Here is a 20,030-nt window from a genome sequence, read left to right on the forward strand (position 1 = left end):
TATGCAGGTTAGGTTTCAACGATTAATTTAAATATTACAATCACTGAAATATCATTACAATTATTTGATTCTATAAACATAAAAAGATATCTGAAGGGATGATTTCCGCGCCCTATATATTATAACATACTAAAATTTTAACGAAATCGGAGGGGTGTAACCTAATCTAAATAATTACCAAAAATTTTTACCCCTTTCCCTTTCAAGACGCCAAAAATCCTTCAAGTACAAACATCGTGTGTGATAGAGCATCTGGTAAAAAATTGGGGGCCTATCGAAAGGTAATTTAAGTCATACTTAAAAAATTATTTCAACTTCTTTGAATCATTCTGTCTTTGTTTATTGATTACGCAGTACTTTTTTAAAATAAATCGTATTGGACACGACAAGTGATAAAACTGCTCGAGCGGAACCCTTTTGCGACAAGACCAGAGTCTGCGAGAAGTGACCAGTGGGCGCAACATGAGTCAATCTGCTGTTTGACTGTTCCGGAATAAAAAAGTGCATATCCGAAATAGTTGACACATCATTGAGAATTTGGGACCTCAAAGAGTTCAGAGAAACTCGAGGAATGATTATGAGTGGCTGGACAGTCTGAAAAAGACTTAAGACAGCTAACTTTGAGACAAAAGGCCAGGTACTGTCTCTAAATTAACTCCAGCGCACCGAGTAGCCCGTTTACGATTTACCAGAGACACGTTAAGTGGACTGACGAACAATGGGATTTCGTTATCTTCTCAAACGAAAGCAGACTGAACGTGCATGGTGGCGTTATAAAAGGACGAATCTGTGGAAAACCTGGAGAAAGATTCACGCAGTAAAAACTTGCACGTGGAACGGTCTTTGCCTTCTTTGGAACTGGTTCTCCTTTTTGAGTTCATTGTTTTGATTGTACTTTCGTTTCTGGTGTGAAGTGATGGAAACACGTTATTTTTGTGAAACATTACCAAACACTCGATGGAAACGACTCTTTTTTGTTCCATTATGAGTAAACGGGGAACCGATACTGCGCACAGCTTTCTCATGTCCAAATGTTCAGTTGAATCAGTTAATATGTGATGGATCGCACTTTTTGGAAAGCCTACTATGTCTGCCAGTCGACGATCATCCAGTACCGCTTTGTGGATGTTCTTCAACATATCTGGAGTCGTCACCTATGCGAAGCTAGTCAATATTTTACTGTTGATAACGAAGTAGCAGTCTCATCCAGAATAGAATCTAGTTCAGCTCTTATTTTGGTTGGGCTAAGGCCTCCAAAATAAAAGTATGGCTTCCGCCATGAAATTTTACAGGTGACGTCGATATTTTTGAAATTCCCACGACCCCGCAAGGTGGAAAATCGCGATCATATTGTGCGCAGGTAAGTAAGAGCCGAAATATCCAACTTTGTTGACCCTGAAACTCCTACTCCCAAAATATTGAATCCAGCTGGAGGCACAGAGACGAAGAATATCGTGGGGGGGAATCAGAAGTAACTTGGACCTGCATCTTTGTGAATTTCTCTGGAGACGGCGAGTCCGGCGAAAAAATGTGGATCCGTTCGATGCAATCATTGTAGATATAAAATTTTTATATCCTGGAAAGAATGATCGACCTGCAACGGAAGAGGACGAGGAAAGTCACTAAATTTTTGGGGAATAAAATTGCTTTTCATTTATATCTATTGTTATTATTGTTCTTTCGGGATCGGGAAATACGTCGATGCTATCGATTCGGTCAGGTTAGGTCCGGTGCGTTTACTAACGAATTTCTATTTTTCTTTCCTTTTTCTTTGTACGAATAGGCCTTTTTTGACCGAATTTTTAATTCGCGCGTGCGATTGTGACCATTCCCTATTTATTTATCCTAAAAGTACGTAACGATGACCAATTTTTTTAACGTTCACCATTGATGGCTGTCAAGCAAATACTAAACAACGTGGAGTCTTCAAACTTGAAACATCTACTGTATATATTGGATATTTTCTAAAACAGTGGTATTGGTAATTATACACTTTCACGGTCATCTGGTTTTTTGGCTCTAGAAAATCGAAAAATGGATGGATTTTAATGATCTTGGTCTCAAAATGTTCCATTTTACGGCGGATTTATCAAAAAAAATACGAAAATTAAAAAAAATAAATATTTTTTACAGTTTCATGACTTTAAATGCAAAAAAAAATGACTTTCTACATATAATCCTTCGTAACTGTTTCTGACGTCGTGGAATCAAGTTCGTATATTTTTTTTCGCAATTTACATAAAAAAATGAATATTTTGAAAAAAAGTTTTTCTACTATTTAAGGTTTAAAACTATTAAAAACCGCAAATTCAGCCACTACCCTTGTGTTTTTTATAAATTCGTCGTAAAATGGAACATTTTGAGACCAAAATTATAAAATTTATCTATTTTTCGATTTTTAATGGTCCAAAAACTATTAACATCGAAGAATATAGCACGAAACTATTCACGAAAATTGATTGTTTTTCATCGATTTCATTTTAAGCTACAAAAACTGAAAAAATCATTCTTTTTGGATTTTTTTTTTAAATTGTTTATTAATTTATGTAGAATACAAAAAAAAATATAAGAACTTTATCTGATAATGAGATAATTTTTTGTAAAGGATTATTTTGCAAAAACCGTTTTTTTTTACGATTTAAAACAGTAAAACTACGATAAATTTTCATTCCATCTATTTCTACTAATTTTTTTTATAAATCCGCCGTAAAATGGAACATTTCGAGACCAAGATCATTAAAATCCATTCATTTTTCGATTTTCTAGAGCCAAAAAACCAGGTGACCGTGAAAGTGTACAATTACCGTGGAAGCAACTACCGCCATCTGTAGGTTCGACCAGGTACTCGGAGACCATTCTTGTTTTATATTTTCAAATTTTTTTATCTATATCTTGGCCTATTTTATGAACACAAAACGAAGCACATAAAGTCAATTTACTTAACGTCAAAAAAACCTATTTTTCAATGTCGTTGAACTGTAAATATGTACACTATAAACCAGTTACGAAATCAATTGAATCATCTTTATAAAATTAATTGCGCATTATTTTTTATTATATTAATAATGAAGTCAACTATCATCACAGTTAATTCTTTGTTAATATTTTTATAAAACATTTGGTTGTCGAAGATGGCGCCACTTGAAAACTTTTAAACTAAGAATGGGCGTATTTGAAAATATCGGATTAAAAATGCAATTTTTTCATTAATTTACCCAATTAAGTGACATTTTATATATAATAATCGAATTCTTGAAAAAATCTTTAAACAATAGGTAGGGGAAAGTGGGAACCTTGTTATGAAAAAATGCCTGTTATAAATTGAAGAATTTCAATGGTGAAAATTGGAACTATTGTCCTATCTACCCGACAACGACTGATTTTTTCGTTTTCATATATAGATATCGGTATTCTCGGTCTATTTTCCATTGGTCTCCACTTTATGACCCTTTATAATATGGAAAAATCGTATTTTTGTATGTGTTTAGTGTCTAGGTGTTTTTACACCCTTTCCATCCTGTCCCTTGGATCAGTACTAAGGAATTGGGGTGGGCAAAATAATCGATTAATCGGGTGATTGATTAATCGATATATATTTTGAAAAATAATCGGTAATCGATAAATCAAATAATCGAAAAACATCGATCAATCGGAAAATATAAAAATATCGATAAGATAATCTTGAAGTTTCGCGGCGATGGCATACACAATATTTTTCGTACAATTTTTCAGAATCTTACTTACAAATATGTCCTGTAGGTTCATTATTTGGTTTGTTTTTATTGGAAATCAAACCATAATGTTCCTAGTGGTATACTCGATCTTTATCTTATTTTTTGTAGGAATCAAACCGCAATCGGTCTTTTTGAAGCTTTATTTCCGATTTTCGATTAATCGATTGTTTCCGATTTATCGATTATTTTCGCTTGATCGATAATCGATTATATTTTTTGATAATTGCCCAGCTTTAATCAGTACTATACCTGATGGGTTTCAGGTGCCACTTACGCAGACGACAAGGCCTTTATTACCTCTCACACTAATCCTCGAGGAGCATCCCTTTCCCCAAGATGAAAAATGAGACAAAATCTACCCATATGACAGTTATATTACGCCCAGGGACATGTCCACCCTTCTTTCTAAACAACACGCAACTAGCAGAGACAGACACTACCAAATACTATACATCTTGACAGAAGATAAACTTGGATGTACTGGATAATTGGTAGACACTGACGATTACCACTCGCAGCTCTTAAATACAATAATTTCTTTTCAGTATTTTTCTTAGCATTATTCTTTGTTTTTCTGAGTTAAATTCATAACAACAACTTCTAATATCTTCCATCTTTTAATTATCATGACGAACTAATCCACGACATGTGACCGTGTGACCGGTCCTGTCCGGTTATAATGGAATTCTGAAATTTGACGAACTTGCGACGCTTTTTATAAACAGCGGCGACTTGTTTATGTTCTTTTTATTCAGAATTAATTTCTAGGAAGGTCTTTTTGTTTATTTGTTCGTTTGGGTATATAAAGGAGTTTGTTTAGAGGAGTTAGTTCATAATTATGGATAGTATGTTGAGCCAAGCTTCAATTGTAATGGTAAAACTATTCTTTTGGATATTTATGTAAAATTTCAGTTACCCCAATTTATTAAATTAATTCCAGTTATATTAATATGAAGTTTGAAGAAATCACGTGTGGGTACGGAGTCGATTGGAACGAAAATTAAGAGGGTGGTCCACGATGCGGAACTAATAACACTTACGATCTCTATAACGGTAAAATTGAACACATAATTATCATTTTTTATTTATTATTACTCGTATAGCGTTAGGATAAGAAGCGCAAAACGCTTCCAACGTACAAAATCATAACTTTACATATAATAAAACGTCTTAAAGACACTTGTGAGCAAAAAAAGTCGCGGGCTCGCGTTCAAAGGTCTCCAGCAAAAAGTTAGCGACTGTCAGCTGTTTAGCCTGAAGCCTACTCTTTCGAATACGATGTCTACCGTGTCCGTATACAAATCAGAGTAGCAGTTGCCTTCGTTTGTATAGGGGCTGTGAAATTCACGTGGAACGTGGAAAAACTGCAAACGGAAACTTTTAATTCATTGAAACATGTGCAGGGCAATGAATGTTTGTCGCTAACGTCCTAAAAGAGCCGACAGAAAGAGACTTCCTGCACTGTTTAGAACCATGAAAGATTCGCGTGGAGCGATGTAGCGATATATATTGAAAGTGATAATAAATAAGTATACGTAATATCAAAATAAAGTATTTTATATCATCGGTCTCGTTAATTATTAGCCACACCTCGTATACGTATATAAATGTCAAAAATGTCATATGTGAACTAGTCGTAAGTCCGGTAACTCGATCGAAACAACAATTTCCGAACTCGCCGCTACCAAATCGTTCAACCTTCCAGTGTGGAAAACGTACTAGAAATACTTAAAAACGGGCTCTGTTGTCGACGCGGATGATCGGTATCTGTAATAACTAACGAAAATACTGAAACAGTGGCACTGAAACGCGTGCGATATCGAATTTACCGTCAGGGTCTCTTCCACGAAGATGATTTCGATCGCAGATTACAATTTAGCGAGTGGTACCTCAGATGCAGTCAGAAGGAACCGTAATCAGATTAAGCAACCTTCGAGCTTCAACCGGTACGGTTAATCGGCATACTGAAAACGACCAGAGCTCGCACGTCTTCATTGAAGAAGAATCAAACCTGCCCGAGGTGTGTGTGTGTGTGGGAAGCATACTATGCCGTATGTTCGTACTTTTTTAAGGGTCAAGTTACGGGAAATGTCCGAAGATTTACTTTGGCAAATGGACAACGATCCAACACTCGCGAACATCCGTCTTTTCATGCAGGATGAAGCTTCACCGCGTTATGTGTGCGGCAGTACCTTAATGTTCATTTTGGAGAATGGATTGGCAGACCAGGTTTCGTTGATTAATCCTCAAGGACACCCTGTGATTTCTTCCTGTGGGGCCTTCTAGAGGATCGCGGTTTTGGATCACGCGCCGACTTGTAACTGAAAAAGAATTTGGAATTGATGGGCTTCGATTTGAACACTTCTTCGAATCTTTTTTTGTAATTTCTTTCAATAAATTCATTTCGACGATGCATTTTTTTTCTCTTAATGAAAATTTGTCGTCTGACTTTCACTTTTCACGAATTTTTTTATGAAAAAAAAAATTGGGGGATGGGTTGTTTCTAAGAGGTAATAAAACATTCGTGCAGCACTGTACACAACTAAAAGGAATGATTCCGCCAATGTATTGTTATGGTAGTATCAAGTAATAACACGTAAATATGTGTATCTAGTTAACCTTGACCGTTTCCGGCTTTGACATAGAATTTCTTATCGGTTACATTGTTATTATTATTATTATGTTTTTATAATATTATTATTTGAATTAACGATCATAAGAAAAATCGTTATTTCATGCAAGATATATTCCATTGATAACTTGGTTGAATTTTCTTCTAGACTGCAGTTTCCATTTTATTGAAATATATAACGGACGTAGCTTTCTCAAGTTCATGTCCTCTGCACAGTGATCGCCCATTGAGGATGGTTCAAAAAAGAAAACACAAAAATTTTCATTTTTCAACGTAATATCCTTTTAGCCTTTGACCTTGCCTGCAGATGAAACGGTCTTTGTCGTCTTTGGAGCCCTTTTCAGTCTATTGTTTTGATGTGAAGTTCCACATAGACCATGGTCTAGCTTTCTCATGTCCAAACTTCCAGTTAATATCCGATATACCGCACTTTTTGAAATGCCTTTGGATTTTCTTCAACATTTCTGGAGTCGTCACCTCATTTGGTCAACCGCTGCGATGCTGTGGTATTTGTCAAGCAACTACCTCCAAGTGCTTCTGGGACCTTTCTCATATTCAGTGATTCGTTAGTAGCTCGAAGTTCATGAGGTTTCTCCTCCTGGATACCCTTCAACGCGAAATGATACTTTAGAGCCTTCTGAGATTAAAATAATCGAGCCGGAAAACACCCACGACTAATGTCTGCCTGCAAAATCATCCCCTAAACAGATCGACTTCATAATCAAGTAGTTCGAGTTCAGAATAATTCGTTTTGAAAACAAAACTTCTTTTACCGATGAAAATTTCTAAAAAAACTAGAATAGTTCGTTACCAAGGTCGCAAAAACCGTCAAAATATTAAACCCACCTAATTTTACGATCTATATCATTCGTTGGTCCATATCCTTAGATAATTCCTTGTCCATACTACAACATCGTTTCTTTCTATTAGAATAAAACTTTTTGGAAAACTATTACTTTTAAAAGGTTTCAAAGTTTGCTTCGACACAGTTCATCTCGATTTTCTATTTGAAATTTTGGTTATCCTGTAGCTTCACGTGTTGTTTAAAACATTCCTCTTCTTTAATAATCCGAGGTGTTTCTTTAAAATGGTTTGTATCTTGTAGTAGAAGCTGATAGTAAAGTTTCGAGTGATTCACCAGTTGGTAATGATAAATTCGGTTGGAGTGGCTCTGTTTTAACAATGAGAAAACTTTAGGTTTATCCTATAAAGAAGCTTCGCCAGCTCTAAAACTCCAACCAATACGATTCACAAATTCGATCAAGTTTCTTGGTCTGTACATGTGAAGATTGAATCGTCATCTTCGCTATGGTTCGCCCTCTGGGGGTCTTGTAGTTTGCACCTCTTCGAATTTTATATTCGTGCGAATTCAATATGGAAAAATTTATCGCTGTTTTCATTGTATAATCCGTGTGTTTGGTTCATCTGAGGTACCCATTCATAGTTCCAATCGAAAATTGTGTGTCTGATTATTTGCGAACTCTGTTCAAAACCTTTTGGTGGAATTGTTTATAAATTTCAGTGTATCGTTGAATCTTTTATTGTAATTGTTCGGAATTAGCACCTTTTGAAAAACAAGTGGTCCTTGCTTGACCACCTGAATGATAATCAGTTTGTCTGGGTCAGTAATGGAGAGTTGGATCCCCAAAAATAAATGGACAACGCACAAAAGACGCGCCATATTATATTCTAGAAAAGTACCGACCAGATGGACCAGATTTTCATAACAGGAATGAATGTTAAGTAGAAGTTTGCAAAAAAAAAGAACAGGGTCGAATTTGATTTTATATTATTTATTTAAACTCGTATATCACTATTCAGAAATAATTTTTTGGCTTAATAATATTTTTCAATCTAGTCTCCATCTCCGTAGAATTGGTGATGCCAAATGGGCAAAATTGGGAAAAAAAATTGTTGAGCTACTTATTTGCCAGAAAAATAAGTTGCTCAACATTTGATTACGAGGGTGGTACAGTATCAAGTTACAGAGCTGAAATTTCTTACAGTTTTACAGGAATCGCAGTCCGCCAAGTGCCTTTTTCAAGGAACCATTTATATGAAGACAAATCGGGCTAAGCCGAGTTGTCTTGCAGCAATATCGTCGTTTTGATCTATTTTTGAGGAGTTTGCGATAAAACTGCACTTTCACTGATCGTTTTTCAGTGAGAAAATCCTCCTTTTATCTACCAAAACAGAGTACGCAAAACCTTCCGAGCTAATAGTGTAATCTTCGCTTTAACTGGCCTTTGTGATGTGTGATATACCTAACACTGAAAATTCAGAAGTCTTGGCACCAATCTGGTTGAAATTTTGCGATAACCGAACTTTTCATGAATGATTTGCTCAATATTATCTACGATAATGCCCAATTCTTCAACGATATCGCGTACAGTACCGTGTCGATCTCTTTTTCTACAGCGCTGAATTTTTTATATTATCTTTGACCAAAAAGCGAATAATTATGCGTTTTGCAAGATATATGACTGTAAGTATACTAAATGATTACGCAGAACTACGTAGAATAATTTAATATCCGGTGCAGCTGCTTTTACGACACTAAATTTTCCACGCGTTTATTCATAAATTTCGGGCCACCCTCGTAATATAGAGCTCACATATCTTGTTGGATAAAAATAGGTTGGTTTAGGTCAGGATTGCCACATTCTGCTGGCTCAATGGTCTAGTCTTGTTTCACTCTAGTCAAACTTGGAGAGCTGTACGTAATCTTCTGTAAATTCTAAATAGTCCGGTCAATTTAGACATTCGAAGTTACATAAATTCCCATCAAGCTGAAAATCAATTAAATTGTTTAAAGTACAATTGAAAATAAAATTTGAATGTTCCCCATCATTTCCGTGTATGGAGAAAATTTTATTCAAGGTCAAAGGTAAAAATAATTAGTTTTTCGTGATTATCAGCAAAACGGTAAGTTTTATCATGAAAATACCTTAAATGAAAATTGTAGATTATAAAATTATCTACAAAAAACGTATCAATACTTTTTTTCGTACGAGCCTTCGTTTCTGACATATAATGATAAAACATTTTGTAAAAGTTGTCGTATTTAATGGTTTTACCATCCAACATTATAACTTTTACAAATTTTTGAATCGTGATATCTCAGAAACGGTGGCTCGTATGAAAAAAAGTATTAATACGTTTTTTGTAGATAATTTAATGATCTACAATTTTCGTCTAAGGTATTTTTAGGATAAAACTTACCGTTTTGCTTATAATTGCTAAAAACTCCTTTGACCTTGAATAAAAATTTTTCCATACAAAGAATTCAAATTTTATTTTAACGGTTTCATCAATATATTCTCAGCAGTAAATCGAAATTGTTGTGAGTATTTGTAAGTAATTTCTGTTGACTGATTGGAACTGTCATAATTTCATCAAATAGATAATCAATTGACGAAATGCTGCTAAATTTCGACGATGTTATTTTGCAGCTTTGCAACTTTCAAACTTTTTGAATCGTTATATCTCAGAAACGGTGGCTTGTAGGGAAAAAAGTATTAATACGTTTTTTGTAGATAATTTTATGATCTACAATTTTCGTCTAAGGTATTTTTATGATAAAACTTACGGTTTTGCTGATAATTGCCAAAAACTCATTTTTTTTACCTTTGACCTTGAATAAAATTTTGGGAGCCTTCAAATTTTCTTTTGTTTCGTATTTTAAACGATTTTACTGATTTTCAGCTTGATGGGAATTTATGTAGCTTCACTCCTATTTTTTGGTTTAATTTGACCGGACTAAAAGTGGAAAAAGATGGATTGTGGAAAAAAATCGGAAATTTTGGTACAAAATGGATAAATATATTTCACCTAAATTTTTGAACTGACGTGTAGTCCTGTCCTGTTGCCCTGTTCGTTTTTTCTGTATGTATATATAAAGAAGGAGGGACAGGGGGAGTTTTTCGGCAAAGGAGATGCGAAATTCGATTCCGATTTTTTTTTATTGGTTGGCAAAAGGAACGAAATAATAAAATAACAAAACGGACGAACTGGTCCGACAGGACGCAAATCTGGGAACGTTAAGGAAATGAAATAATAACAAAAGATCGTCAAATATAATCAAAACAAGACCCGACATGATCAAAGGGTAAAGGGACTCGTTATTATTCAATACATACTTGAAATAAACGACGTCCAAGTTGTATTTTGGTTCATATATCGTTCATATATATTTATCTTCTATATACGAGGGCGGTTTGTCATCAAACTGACATTTTTTAATATTTTAATATTAATATTCGTATATACAAGGTATTCCGGGACTTGGTGCAAAAATTTCGGGAGCGAGTAGATGACGTGAAAAAATTAAATGACATAAAAATAATTTCTCATACGACCCCTAGTTTTATAAAAATTTTTAGGCAGAATAAATAATTCTACACTACTATTTGAAGACCAGAAGCGGCTCACGTCCAATGGTTAACAATCGATAACTTTTACAAGGACAACCTGTACAATCTAAAGATGGCAGAAATGAAATTTATCAATCGATTTTTTAACAAAAATGTACAATTTATTTAACTCGATAGAATTCCTAGTTTAGGAGATATGTAGATTTTTAGATCGTTTTACATGTTCGTCATAAAGAAACATTCTGAAGAAAATTATCATAAATTGTATTTTTTTATTGAAAATACTTACAGGAGGTATTAAAACACAATTGAACATTGTCAATTGACTTGCATACTGTCGAACTTCGTGTTAATTACATAAATTGTACATTTTTGTTAAAAAATCGATTAAAAAACTTATTTTTGCTATCTTTACATTGTCCCTGTAAAAGTTACCGATTGTTAACCATTGGGCATGAGCCGTCCCTGTCTTTTAGACAATAGCGCAAAATTATTTAATCAAAACTTAATATGCTTAAATATAAGCTCTGATTTCGCGACTTCAAAGGCATCAAGTCCCGAAACACCCTGTATATACACATATGTACTCGTTAGTCGAAATTATACAAGACAATTCTGCATGAACGTGGCTGAATTTCGTTGCTGCAACGTTGAATCTCCGTTGAATCCTGAGATTTTGGATAACCCTATAGTAATAAATCCAATGGTGTTAAATCACACGATGTAGAGGGTCAATTCTGATCGCCGATGGGCTGTATGGCATGTGACATTTGTCGAAACAACATATCGGCCACATCAACGGGGATATCCAGACCTTATGTGGGTTGACTGACGTGGGAAACTTTCGATTCCGGAAGGTACACATTAAATTATTTTATTTATTATTATTTATTTATTATTATTTATTTATTATTATTTATTTGTTATATAATGTTTTGGCAGGACTTAGCGTCCTGGTGGTATGCAAAGGCAATTCAATATTGGCCAGTTTACCTAAGGAACGTCCAATAGAAGTTATTCGGGCACTTTTATCTTGTAAAATGAATAGCGGAAGGTGGCAATCAGAAAATTAGGAACAAATAGATGTTCAAGACCAAGAAAATTACGTTTAGTTGTGGACCACGGGTCTCTTCATTCCCAGGAAGCTGTAGATTCTAGGAACGCAGTTAGACGAGATTTTGTGAGACTGTCGTGTAGCTTAGCCCCCCTTCTCCCAGTTAACTGCCCCGATGAGCTTTCTACAGCGTTTATTCTTGTCTTAGAACCCTTGAAAAATTGGCTTGTATTTTAAATTCATTTTATCAAGTAAATAAAACTGAGTCTAACCAAAAATCGTTAGTTTGTTTGGATTAGAACCTGAAAGGCTGTGTGATCCGTTTTTCGTGTGCAAAAAAACCTACCTCAGGTGGACATTAATTCCCAGTTGTGTAAGATGTATAGGGAAAAGTGTAGGAGTGGGCAACATGTGTGCAAATGGACGTACAGATTCGAATGGAATACTGCCTTAAACCCACCAAACAAACCAGATTTAGTCACCAGTGATTACCATCACTTCGCTGGGTTAAAGAAACATTTGAGAGGGACGCAATTCACAACCTGCAAAGCTTAAAACTTCTCATTTTAGGTTTTAATCTAATTTCGCGAGGCGGCGCCAGATGCTACGACTTAAGCATGAAGAAGATGGTACACCTTAAGCAAAATTTCATTGATCTAAACGGCGATTATGTCGAAAAATAGAGGGAAGTCTAAGCTTTCCATACATGTATTATTCGATGTTAATAAACATAAAAATTCGTTGGGATTTTCATTTTATGTACAAGCCTCGAAACCGGAAGTGACTAAATCGAAATAAACATATAAATATTTACTCGTAATTCTAGTGAGTATTCTCTTTTTCTTAATTCGTAATTTAGTTATGATAAAGTGCAAAAAAAACATCGACAAATCTATCAAATTATATAAAAACAAACATGATATAATGAACCGTATCCGTAACCTGAGAAAATTGTCGATCAAATATAGTGTTTTGTTGCCTAGCTCGCTTGATTACATTGCAAATGTTAGTTAAAGAGTGAAAAAGAGGACGACGACACCGTATCAAAAAGATGAGATAAGGTTAAGAGGAATCTGATTACTGATAATACATTTATGTTTATCAGAAATGACAGGGACACAAAATAAAAGGTATTAGTCCCTATTGTATTTTCAAGAAGTTATTAAATTTAGAAACGCAGACGCGTAATAGTGTTTGCGACTTTTTTATATATAAGGTGTTCAGCAGAACATACAAAAAATAAAAATACGTAGAATCGTTTGAAATATTTATCTTCTCGGTTTAAAATCATAATAAAGGAAAAAAAAAACACTAATCTGATGTTTTTAATGTCGTAAAATACATTTATCGATATCCTATATGTCCAATATGATCGAAGATGTTATTCCGCAAGTACGAGGGTTGAGCGTAAAATAACGTTCCCATGGAGTTGCGGACGCTAGGATTTGGCGAGACTGGCGTGTGGCTTCGACTCCCTTTCTCCCAGTTTCCGACCCTATAACGTCCATTTTTGTCCTGGTAGTAGATGGAGCTAGGTGCGAATAATCATGCTCTGTGTGTATGAAGAAATGGTGCGGAGAATATGGAAACCTTTCAAGTTTTTATCACAAAGCCGAAGACGTTTTAAACAAACGTGGACAGCGATTATGACGCGGTCGGGTTCGCTATGAAGTTTCGTTTTGTACGAAAACTTCATTCAAATCATAATGTCGATGTCGCTTTTAAAGTTTTACAATATCCAATAGGTTATCTGATCGAATATTGTCTCAAAACAGCATCATGAAGATGTTTCCAGAAATAAAGCCGATTTTTTGAGCCATGGAGGAAACGTGGATCCATTACATCACACTCGAAACAAAATAAGGGACTGAAAAGGTTCCGAAGAAGGCAAAAACCGTTCCAGAAACAGGCAACGTTATGGGATTAGTTTTTTGGGATGCTTATTGCAACGTTTGAGCAAAGAAATCAGACCAAAACGGCCGTATTTGGCTAAGAAGAAAGTGCTCACACATCCCTTATTGTAATGGCCAAAATTAATAAATTAAAATTTGAATTGCTACCTCATGAACCCTATTTACCAGATTTACCCATTTCGGATTATTTTCTGTTCTCAGACTTGAAAAAATGGGTCGGTGGTCAAAGATTTTCAACAATGAAGAGGTGATGTCAGCAGATAATGGTTAATAAATATATTTTTTACCAAAATTTTAGTGATTTTTTTATTGTGTCAGGTACTTCTGGGACTGTCCTCGTAGATTTTCATAAAACTTTGTCATTTTCAAGGAAAATTTCGAATAACCAAAGACATGTTACCCAAAAAGTTTGCAATGAATTTATACATAAAATTATTACATTTGAAATCAAGTTTTTCGGCTAGAACCATTACTTATCAATCTGGAAGTGCACTGACGTCAGTACATAGTAAACTTTTAAGCAGTTAACGGCTTTGTTTAGTGTTATAAAATGCCTTTTAAAACTGATAAGTGATGTATAGTGCCTCAGTGTATTAATACTTTGTCAATAAAACAACTTGAAAAACTATTTATTTACACGCTTAAGTACAGCATACAGGAACGAAAAAATGTCTGTTTTAGTCATTTATGAGCCATAAATCATTTTCTATCACTGTCAAATACCCTATCAATATAGATTTTATGGATATAAGCACTAATGATGTTGAAAGTTATTACTTTTCGATATCGCCTCGTAGGTAAAGTTTTCAATGGCATATTATGACTCGGGTTATCTAGATTTCAACTCCTTAGCGCAACTTGTGTTGTTTTCGCTGTTTCTGCTCTGCGGTTGTTCTGTATAATATGAGCAAAGAAAAAAAAAAGGTCAAGGTAAGGTTCATAAAGTATCATTGAAATAACGCGGGCATTACCAGATGCAGGTACGTGCTTTAAAAAAATTGGAATTAGTTGCAACACTATCGCATTCACACAATTATAATACAGTGTATTCAAAAAAATAACCTAATAATCTTTTTTCGTTTCTAGATATTGACAGAAACTTTCGGATTAGTTAGTTCGGACAATTACCGGGGCATAGTACCTACAGTGTAGTGTAAAAATACTCCGAATACACTGGTCAACAAAAAAACCGAACCGAACCGTAGATATAAAAAAGCTCACATGGGGAGCCCGGTGTTTGTGTTGATGCTCGATTCCAACATCAAAATATATAAAATAAGCTTAAACCGCAATATTAGGAAATAGTCTGGCTTGCGAATTTCACCATAACTTTCAAAAGGAGGAAGTTCTAAATGTTCTCGATTTTAGGTATTTTCTGTTTTAAAATTATTAAAAAAAAAAAACGTTTTAAAACAGACCTAAAATCAAAAACATTTAGAAGCATTAATAAGGAGTTTTCCAATGCCATTTTTTGAGATAAATGATCGGATGTTTATTTCATTATAAAGAGGAAGGTATGCCGTTAATAATGGAACCCAACATCAGCCAAATGGCCGCCACGACTGCCCTTACAGGACCATATTATATTTCACGAAATTTTCCGTAACCAAATTGCAAAACGGCTGCCCTATGTCCTCGATAGCCTCACGAATTCCATCTTTGAGGTCTTGAATCGATGCTGGACTGTTGGCGTAGACGTGGCCCCAAAGGAAAAAGTCGCAAGGTGTTAAATCACAAGATCTCGGTGGCCAATTGTGATCACCTCTTCGAGAGAAATTTTTCCCGTAAAAGATCGATGGTTTCGTTGCTTGTGTGGCACGTAGCGCCGTCTTGTTGAAAGTAAACGTTGTCCAAATCAATATCATCCAATTCCGGCCATGAAAAATCATCAATAATCTCTCGATAGCGCAATCCATTCACCGTAACTGTTGCTCCAGCCTCATTTTCGAAAAAGTAGGGTCCAATGACACCGCCAGACCATAAATCGCACAAAACAGTCACGCGTTGAGGATGGAGAGGATTTTCAACAATAACTCTTGGGTTTTCCGAGCCCCAGATTCGACAATTTTGTTTATTGACGTAACCACCAAGGTGGAAATGGGCCTCATCAGTTAAGATGATTTTTCGATGAAATTCCGGATCATTTTCATGCATTTCAAGGACCCAATCCGCAAAGACACGACGTTGTTGATGATCGGCCGGCTTAAGTTCTTGTGTTAACTGAACTTTATACGCCTTAAGACCCAAGTCTTTATGCAAAATACGGTGTAATGACGTTTGTGGAATGGCTAATTCCAAAGAACGACGAGGAATGGACAAACCTGGGTTTTCTTCAACACTTTGGGCTACAGCAGCAATATTCTCGGTTGTTTTTGAGCGACGTGCACGGGTTTTATTCTTCACATCACTAACTTGTCCCGACAGCTCAAATTTTTCCACCAATTTCTGTATTGCGGTCCGAGAAGGTGCTTCACGTCGACCCAAAAATGTTTTAGTTTTACGAACCGTCTCTGCCAAACTTTCACCATTTTTATAGTGAATTTTAATAACTTCAATGCGTTTTTGAAGCGTGTATCGTTCCATTTTCATTAATGGCGTAGTTTCTACTTGTCAAATGTCAAAAAATGACAGCTTCGAAAGTGACATTTACCGAAATAGCGGGCTGTTCAAAATAACAGCTCTTATTGGAAAACCCAGTACATCAAAAGGTGGATTATGTATGTTTCCAACGCTTTTGTCTGTGTCAGTTCATTTCGAGCCATGAAACACTGTGTATTATAGAGTTCGATAGTGTTTTTTGAAGTGTCTACCAAACAAATTTTTGCCCGTTGAAGCACAAATCTAAACTGTCGCGAAATTAAATGATCCAGTTGAAGTTTTCAAGTACTGAACAGTACTTGACACAGATCAAGATCTTTTTCACACCGAAGTTCCTGATGAGTCCATATGATAAACTGTATAAGAAGTTTGATTCAATAAGATGATTCAATTAAGAGTTTCGCTGAAAAGATGGCTCTTCTTCGACTTTGCCTTCTTTTCCAAAATTGAACAACCTCCTCGCCGATGCCCAAAGTCTTCCAAAAGACTCGGTTAAAGAAATGAAGGACCTAATATCTGAGCATTTGTTGTCCCTGAGGTACAAACTTGGAGCTTATTTCCAAGATATAAGTTAAGAAAACTGGGAACTTAAATTGATAACAGACCGCTTCCAAATATACCTCCTGAATCAGATTAAAGAACAAATAATTGACTTGCAATGTGATTCGAAAGCTAAAGTAGATTTTCCAAACATGGATCTCGAACATTTCTGGCTGCTATATATTCCTGTTCACCCAAAAATAGCAATGGAAGCAGCCAATTCTCATCAACTTATCTATGCGAGTCAGAATTTGCAACCATGGCTAATAGAAAATCTAAACATCGAGCAAGACTAAATGTGGAAAGTGACCTGTCAGAATTGAGACCAAACATGCCAAAAAACGGTTAACGAAAAGCAGTACCAGCCCTCACACTAGTACTAACCAGAAAACTAGAAACAATAACGTACATTTCTGGTTACAGAGACTGAAAAGTTGAAAATAATTGTTTGAAGTGTTAGACCAACGATATTATTTTAATTAAAAATATAAATTTATTTATGCCGTCCCTAAATGAATGAAATTGACGGCACTGGTCTTGTAGATTTACCAAAGCGTGTTGCCATTTTATAGCAGAAGTGATTCATTTCATTGGTTGCTTTTTTTTCATATAAATGTACCCACACTATACTCGCACTTTTTTTTTATTTTAAAAGTAGGTGCGTTGAAGTGATAAATAATATCGGTGACTGTTACACTACGAATTTATTGTAGGTAGATGTATTTATTTAAGAGTATGATTTATAGATTGAGCACCATAACTAAACTGAATGTTTTCAACACGCCACGTATAAATATAGTCAACAGATTACTGGGAATCAATAAATCTAAAAGTATTTAGTGTCTACAATGCTTTCCAAAGCAATTGAAAAGTGGTATAACATATAAGACATTAAAAGGTGACTGAAATTTACGTTCTGATCTCAAAAACTTGAGAAATAATACCAAACAACTAAAGTATTTCATTGATTTGGCAGCAATGGATATTTTCCTTTATCAGAAATTGAAATTATGACACATAAAGACAAAATAGAATTGGAGGAAGATATTAAAGTCGAATCTTTATTCTATACTACATAATTTTAATCGAAAAAGTATTTTTAGAATAATTAATATCTCTAGTAAAGAGAAAAAAAATATTAATAGCATTAGTAGGGAAAAAATTTACCTCAATATTGATTTTAATAAAATTGCAAGCGATAAAATATATTTTAAAACAATTAAGAAGTATATTTACGTAATGTACAATAATAAAGATGTTTTTGTAACCTTTAGATCATATATGGACCAAAAAAAAAATGTTCGTTTTAAAAACAAAACATTCCAAGTATGATACGACTATCCACATCTAATAAGTAGGTGGTTCAATTAAATAATATTCGAACAATAAAATGTCATTGGATTGAATAAAATAAGAGGCCAAAAGTCACCGCTATTAATTTAATAGCCACGATCTAGTTTCACTTTTAAAAAATTTCGTTAAAACAAAAAAAAACTATGAAGATACAAGTTGTGTTAACTTGCAACGTAAACAAAACAACTATTTCAAAATGTGACAGTAAGATGTAATATCGTGTTTTTGTTTTGACAGCTCAAATGGAAGCACGTTTCATGTAAATTTTGTAAATAACCGTACAAGAGACTAACACAACAGTCAAAACTAGTTATTACATACAAAAATAGTATAAAGTAACATAAAAACGAAGATAAACATCGGGATATATAAAAGAACCAAAACACACCGCCATATTGATACGCGAATGTGTGTTTTCAATATTTCACTGCTTGAATTTTAAGATGACTAGACTCACCTGAATCCGAATTAGATTCCAAAGTACATCCTATTGCAAACAAAGCGCCAAATTGAAGAATTCTCCACGCCATATATATGTATTCATTTGGAAATGTTGATTAAAATTTATTTTCACCCACCACACTTCTAAACACACAAACACGTATTTAGTAAAATATATCGCCGGCACCTCACTAGTAGATTCTCATATTCTCAATGCCACCACAAATCGGGTTGGCTTAGGCATGGCTAGAAAGAAATGAATTCTCCGTTTTCCGTATACTACGTTCGGGACTAACGATTGGGTTCCACGTGAAATCCTCGCACTCGAAAGTAAACGAACGGCCGAAATGATAATACCGAGTGGGAGAGAGAAACTACCTGCTAATATCCACAAATGTTTGGAAGACACAAAATTTTTGATGGTTTTGTAAATATTTCGTTGTTTGGAATTTGAAACCCATCATTAAACCGATAGAAAATATTACGTATAAGCGCAAAAAATAGAATATTATTACAGAATTAATTGATTCCATTGAAATTAATTGTCGTAATTAACTCCCAAGAGGTTAATGACTTATACAGGGTTATATTACGTAGTAATAACAAACTATACTTAATAAGCAGTTCAATTTCAATTTTTTCCTTTTGAAACGTCAAACAAACATATTGTAAAATTTGCTTTTTACACAAATTCTTCCAGAAATTTTGCTTTTTCATGTATAAGGGTTCAACGTTTCAACTAATAAAATTTACATTTTAATTTACGATTTCGAAATGATCTCATGACGAATATGCTAATACAGCAAGCAATAATACACGGTGCACCGAAAAATATCCATAGAAAAAATATAATCTGAAGACAGAAAATCTGTAATAAAATAGATGCAATATATTAAGCCGGTCCTGCTAAGCTACATTCCATATATCACTTAATTCAGTGTAGTAAATATTCGTTTTATATTAGTAATAATCATAATAATACAAATCAATCTTTTCTGTCATATGAATTGTATTTATATTTGGCTCTACCTATATAAAATGTAGATAAAACACATTTAATCGGTAAAACCTTGCAAATCGAGGATCAATTCTAAACGCCGTTCCTCTAACCGTTTCTATATTCCATAAGCAAACCATTCACATCTTCAGTTATTTATTCGCGCAAGCGCTCTTCTAATATATTTTCTACCTTTCTCTGTCTAAGAAAAGAAAATATGTTTTCAGGAATTCTTATTTTTTCTAATCCCACGTCTTCCCTAGTTGCAAGTCTTACATAAAGAATTTGTTATTAGCAAATGCCGTGATCCTGATACTGTTAAATTTTAAAATCACGCTGGGCGAATTTGATTGACAGAATTTATGATAAGTCTAAGAATATAAGGACTTAGGCAG

The 20,030-nt window shown here is 34.6% G+C and overlaps 1 protein-coding gene across 1 annotated transcript in view; it reads right to left on the minus strand.

Moving 5' to 3' along the window:
* Positions 1-18,938, minus strand: part of LOC130894985 (immunoglobulin superfamily DCC subclass member 3-like) — a 72,216-nt gene extending 53,278 nt beyond the window's left edge. Inside the window, exon 1 of the mRNA XM_057802068.1 lies at positions 18,655-18,938. Coding sequence (XP_057658051.1) covers positions 18,655-18,727 — 73 coding nt within the window. The 5' untranslated portion in view covers positions 18,728-18,938. The remainder of the gene's footprint in view (positions 1-18,654) is intronic.
* Between the last annotated feature and the right edge of the window lie 1,092 nt (positions 18,939-20,030).

Source organism: Diorhabda carinulata, chromosome 6 (genome assembly GCF_026250575.1).
Source record: "Diorhabda carinulata isolate Delta chromosome 6, icDioCari1.1, whole genome shotgun sequence".
In the NCBI taxonomy this organism is placed as follows: Eukaryota; Metazoa; Arthropoda; class Insecta; order Coleoptera; family Chrysomelidae; genus Diorhabda; species Diorhabda carinulata.